Raw genomic sequence first — 6,000 nt, forward strand, 5'->3', positions numbered from 1 at the left:
CACTTCTATTTAACTCGAAGCAGCAGCAGCAGGTGTTTTTTTGGCGGTCAGCGGACCACTGTCTTGCTGACAACACGTTGTAGTAAGAGAAATTCATATGCTAAAATCTGAGAAGAAGTTCTGCTGATATAATAGTGGTGAATATTTAAGCTGCAAAGTTGGTTTTGAAAGTATAATGAGCATCGTCTCCCACCTGGCTCTGTCAGAATCTCAGCTGGCAGCAGCTGGCAGAGGTCAGAGGGTGCACATTATGCTGAAACAGGGAGACTGAAGGCTGCTCACCTGGGTAGCTGCAGCCATGACACCCACAGTGGGGAGTAATCGTCGTTGGGCAGTGGACTCTTGTTGCTGTCTGTGGGGGAGGGGGTGAGGCAGGGCGGCGGCGTGCACTCTTGCAGGCTTTCGTCGGGCGGACGCATCTCCAGGACCTTGAGCACAACGGGAGAGGAGGTGTTTTTCAAGTTGGCCACGGCCTCGCCTCGCGTCACCCCCGTCAAGTCCACCCCGTTCACGTTTAGCAAGATGTCACCTGCGGGGGAGAAGGTGGACAGCACAGCTCATCATCCACCCGGGCTCGCTGCCCTGATAATAGCTTTTCAAAAGACCTCACAGGACAGGGACTCATCATCTGCCTATTTAATATTCAACAACCTCCCTGCTGGAACACAAAGGGAAGGAGAGCGAGCACCACCTGTGCTTTAAAAAGCCTCGCAGTGATGAAAGTGGTGCAAAGAAAAACAGACGGCACGGTCCAGCTTGCTAGCAAGCAACTGAAAGGACACATTTGCCCTGCGAGCATATGCAAATACAAATGAATAGTCTTATTACAAAACACAAACACGCTTCATCACCACACAAACAGAGACAGCTGTTGCAGCCATGCCTCATATGAATATAGTGTGTAATAACATGTTTATATATATGTATATATGTTTTCACTCCCCCCCTCAGCTGCGTTATTACAGGACATCCAGTTATTCTTGTGCTGCTCCATGTTTCGCTCCATTTCAGAGCTGACTGATTTCACATCACAAAAATAATTAAGTTCTCCACAAATTCTCCTCTGGAATACAATAATTCCTGAGCATTGTGCTAATGTTTGTTTGTGTTTTTGGTTAAGTGTGTTAGAGCCAATTTGTGGAGCGCTGAACCACAGCAGCACCTCTGGATGAATAACCTTCATAATGAAACACGAGTCCTGAGTGTTCATCAATCAGCCCGTCTGTTTTAAACTAAGTATTTATCACCGAAGCCAAATGCACGACAGTCCTCCCGCCATTACATCAGCTCCACTGCCTCGCACAACGGTCCGTGACAAACACACAAACACACAACGAGTCGTTTTCACCGGACGTCACGTTTACAACATGAGCCACACTGAGTTTAATAAAAACAGACAACAAAGCGCTTCGTCACCTTTGCGGATGGAGCCCTCCTGTCCCACCACTCCGTCAGCGTCCACGTTTGTGACGTAGATGGGGAGGTCCCACCCTCGGCTGGACATGCCCCCCGCCACCGTCATGCCCAGGGAGTCGTAGGGTTCCTTGGTCAGAGTAACCGTCTTCTCGTAGCACGCTGGCTTCTGACACGAGTCCTTCACAGGGGGGAGGGGCACATTAATAACCACCCTCACAACCTCCATGATGTTGTGAGGTCTTGACCTTTATCTGTTAAGTGTTTTTATTTGGCACAAAGTTAAATGTAATTGTTTTGTTTGCTCCAGTGTTTCTGTGCATGAAGATATGCGGACGTTGTCATAACGGCCCCGTTGCTTGTCTTCTCATATTCTTATGAACACTATAATTCAAGTCCAAAACACGACATGAAATCAACTTACACACCAAGGGCACCTTCTCTTCACTACATAAACTAATTAGATTCAAAGCAGCTCATTTGCATATTAATGAGGACGGTTGTCTCTGGGACCTGCGATAGCCCCTTAATGGTAAAGAGATTCATATGAAAACCAGCCATGATGTGCTGCGGGAACAAAAGTCAAATGACACAGACGTAGCTGCTAATGAACGAACGACCTCATTAGCATACCTGGTGATGTATAATATATAGTGGTAATGAGGGTGGGACAGGAGGCGGCTCGAGTGCCTCTTCACTCTGTGTCCATGTTTGACACAGAGCAGCTGATTAATTCATAGACTTCATGATGTGCAGTTTGGTGAACGAGGCTGTGTGTGGGAGATTTTTATATTTATGGCGAGTGTGTGTGTGAGTCAGATGGGGGAGAGTGGAGTAGTAATGAATAACACATGGACACATTGAGGTTGATGGGATGGAGCTTGTGCTGTGTCGCTAATGTGCTGCATTCACACATTTATGCTGCGCTCACAGGAGGAGATCAGTCGTGGTCACGTGACTGACCCCGGGGCTCGGCGCCCGGCACTGCTGCTGTGTAAATAAATCCACCTCCATGAACGAGCGAAGACTCAGCTCATCTACGACACATGAAAAGTTGGTGGTAAAAAATGTATTAAAAAGGAAGAAGTTGTGCCGGTGCAGTAAGCACAGAATGGTTAGCTTAGCTTAGCATTAAAAACTGGAAGCAGGGGGAAACAGCTAGTGTTACAGTGACACAGTATCTCTGGTTTGTTTGCTTCAAAGGTGCTGGGGGGATTTTGCCATCGTTGGACAGAGCTAAGCTGTTTTCCCCTTCAGCTAGTCTTTATGCTAAGCTAAAGTGAGCGGTTGCTGCTGACTGTAGTGTCGTATTGACTGAACAGACGTGAGAGAGGTATCAATCTTCTCATCGAGCTCTCTGCAAGAAAACAAATAAGCAATATTTACCAAAACCAAAGTGTGTTTTAAGAGGATTAGCTCGACGTGTCTGTAACGTTTTAGTTAATTGCAGGTGCAGTGCATCCGTAGGGAGGATGATGATGATGTACAGACGCAGAGGAAAAGCCTCTGTGGGGAAGGATGAGAGGATTCTCTGCACCCTGCAGGGCGAAGGGATGGTTTTTTTTCCTGTGGTGATAAAAAATAAATAAATAAATAAAAAAAGATGTCTGATGTGAATGCAGCAGCTCTGTGAGAGGAGAAGACTGTCCGCCTCATAATACCTCCATGGATCATTTGCACCTGAAAGGGAATATTTATCAGGGGACGTGGAGACGGTGGAACAAAGCTCTTCTCTGTGTATTGGCACTGTTCTTGTCTCTTGTGTGTGTGTGTGTGTGTGTGTGTGTGTGTGTGTGTGTGGCTCACCAGCAGTGTTTGCTCTATATCCACCGGGGAATAAGGTGGGGGGCCGTCCATGCCCCACGGAGCCTCTTGTAAGATGTCTGGCGTAGGCAGGCAGATCTGACGAGACACTATGAAGTGGACACGCTCCTCGCTCGCCTGGAGAACACGGGAGAGACGACAGAAACTCTAGACATGAGTTGCAAATGATACTGAGGCAATAGACCTTTTTTTTAAGGTTCACCACTCCTGTGTCTGCCTGCCAGCAGCCTGTTAGCTTAGCTTAGCACAGCTGTTTGGCAGATTTCGATATCCACAGATAATAACAATAAGACTGATTTCCCCGTTTCCAGTCCGTATGCTAAGCTACGCTAACGATCATATGAAAACCACCCATGTTGTGCTGTGGGAACACGAGTCAAACGACATCGATGTAGCTGCACACAGGAGGAGGCTCGAGTGCCTCTTCACTCTGTGTCCATGTTTGACACAGAACAGCTGATTCCTTCATGATGTCTTTAAGTCTGATATTTATAAATATAAAATATCAAACTCTTCCTGAACTTGTCATCACAGATAGAATTTAATCTCAAAATCTGGACAAATGAAACGGAAACTATGTGTTTATCTAGACAGTAAGTGTGAAAATAATATATAATATAAATGTTCAGTTTGGGTGAACCCGCCCTTTAAGGAGAAACCTGTAGTTTAGATTCTCTGCCATCTAGGACTAACCTTCTCTCAGCTCAGTCCTCCTCCTGAGCTGCCAGTCCAGCTTTCATTCACACATTTGCATGAAAATGTTCCAATAGACACCCAGACTGCTGACTGCCCCCCCCCACCCTCACTCACCCTCACTCACCCTCAACTACAGTTTTCCCCTGGTCTCTGTAGCACAGAGCTGACTCCTGAATTAGCCAGTTCAGCCCATTATTGCCTTAGTTGGACTAATTTAATTTTGTCGCTGCCAGTTCTTAATCTCTGACAGAGTGGCTGCGCTGGGAGGCCGTCTCTTGCTCCGCAGAGACCCAGAAGAGCCAGTCAGACTGCTCAGACAGGAACTCCGGGGCCCAGAGACCCCGCGCAGTCAGCCACAAACACGCCATAATTAACCACGATTAACAAAAAACACACCACCATTGACTGGCATCAACCAGGAACCAGAGGCAGCTGCTTGGTCCGGTCCATCAGGGAATCACCACAGTTAAATACTATTAACTGCAGTGAGTGCAGACACAACAGCACAGTACAACACAATTAGCCTGAATCACCACAATTATCTTTAATACCTCAGAGAGCGTGAGCATGAACAGAGCCGGTGGTTTATGGTCTGTAACAACATGTGGCCTGAGCTGCTGTCTTAGCTGAATCCATTAGTTTGAAGACACATCTACAGACCCACCCACCCCACCCCTCCCCCGCTGACCCACCTGGATGAGCAGGGCGGCGTGTTCTGGTGCTCCATAACGTAGATCGTGTCCGTTGATGGCCAGCACGCGGTCTCCGACACACAGCTGTCCGTCCCGAGCGGCCAGGCCGCCCTCCAGCAGGTGGAAGATATAGACCCCGTGTTCCTCCGGCCGCCTCACCAGCTTAATGCCCAGCTGCTCCTCTGGGGCGCTTTTATTCAGGACCACGTGGATGCTGTCGTCCCTCAGGGGGTGGTGGGGAAGGCCGTGCGACGGGTGGCCCCCCGCGCCGTCGTGGCCGTGCCCGTGGCCGTGCGGGTGGCTGTGCGAGTGCGAGCGGTAGCGGTGGCGCTGTTCTCTGAGCACGGTTAGTCGCAGGAGTTGGCACGGCTGTTTGAGGGTTGCCATGGCGTAGCAGTGGGGGACGTTGCTGATGTCGATGCCGTTCACCTGACGGGGCAACAGAGATGGAAATGTAATTACAACATTGATCTCTCCTCATCGATGCGAGACGCTGCCGATACCGTGTCCGAGATACCTTCAGGATCATGTCCCCCGGCAGCAGGCGTCCGTCCCGTGCAATGACACCTTCCCTGTAGATGTCCTGGATGAGGATGCGAACCAAGGGGGTCTCGTTGCCGCCGACGATGCTGATGGCCAGCGGTTCTGAGGCTTCCACCCGTGTGATCTTAATACTGGTGAGTTCCCCGTCAGGGATCAGGTGATGGAGCTGAGGAAGAGCCAGCACTGCAGGAGAGGGCGGGAGAGAAGGAAACGGCGGGTTTTAGTTGTACTCCACAATGACAAGAAGAAAAGAAAAAAGAAAAACTAATCTGAGGAACAGCCAAATAAAACAGGAGAGGAAGTGGGAGAAAGAGAGAGTGGTAGAGCGTGTTGGAGAGGTTCAGCAGTGGAACCAGCTGTCTCTACTCCCTCAGGTTAGTAAAAACAAACTCGTACAAGCCAAGAGGGAAAATTTACTTGGCTGATTATCCCGCTCGATGTTTGCATCATTAGTCACTTACATCTGTAGCAGCTCTGCCTGGGAAAACCCGCAATTCCAAATTTCCACAAAGTTATTACTTGGGCGGGGATGTCAGAAAGTAAATACACACCAGCTTTTTGCACCGTGAAAACGTCCCATTCAGAGAGTTTGTGTTCTCTAGTTTGTCTTGAAACGAGAGAAAGAAATTTGTCTCAAAACTATTAAAAAATTTTCATTTTGCAGCAGATTTTTGTTTTCACCTAAAAAAAAATCGATCAAAACGCAGAATCGTGACGTAAGAAGAAATTTTATTTAGTAATTCCGTCTTTACAGATCTCACTGTATAACTTTTTTTTTTTTGTCAGTTTCAGCACATTTCATTGCACATGCCCCCGCCGCCCCCGCCCCCCC

General features: G+C 48.4%; 1 protein-coding gene across 3 annotated transcripts in view; it reads right to left on the reverse strand.

Annotated features, from left to right (window-relative positions):
* lnx1 (ligand of numb-protein X 1) overlaps positions 1-6,000 on the reverse strand; it is a 34,686-nt gene that overhangs the window by 1,660 nt on the left and 27,026 nt on the right. For all 3 annotated transcript variants that reach the window (XM_023393221.2, XM_023393219.2, XM_023393222.2), the window contains 5 exons: positions 5,143-5,351; positions 4,626-5,054; positions 3,220-3,354; positions 1,417-1,594; positions 283-529 (listed from right to left, as the gene is read on the reverse strand). In XM_023393221.2, the coding sequence (XP_023248989.1) occupies positions 283-529; positions 1,417-1,594; positions 3,220-3,354; positions 4,626-5,054; positions 5,143-5,351 (1,198 nt within the window). The remainder of the gene's footprint in view (positions 1-282; positions 530-1,416; positions 1,595-3,219; positions 3,355-4,625; positions 5,055-5,142; positions 5,352-6,000) is intronic.

The sequence above is a fragment of the Seriola lalandi genome, unplaced genomic scaffold, assembly GCF_002814215.2.
Source record: "Seriola lalandi dorsalis isolate HSWRI2012SDOR001 ecotype SW California unplaced genomic scaffold, Sedor1 jcf7180002054930, whole genome shotgun sequence".
Taxonomy (NCBI): Eukaryota; Metazoa; Chordata; class Actinopteri; order Carangiformes; family Carangidae; genus Seriola; species Seriola lalandi.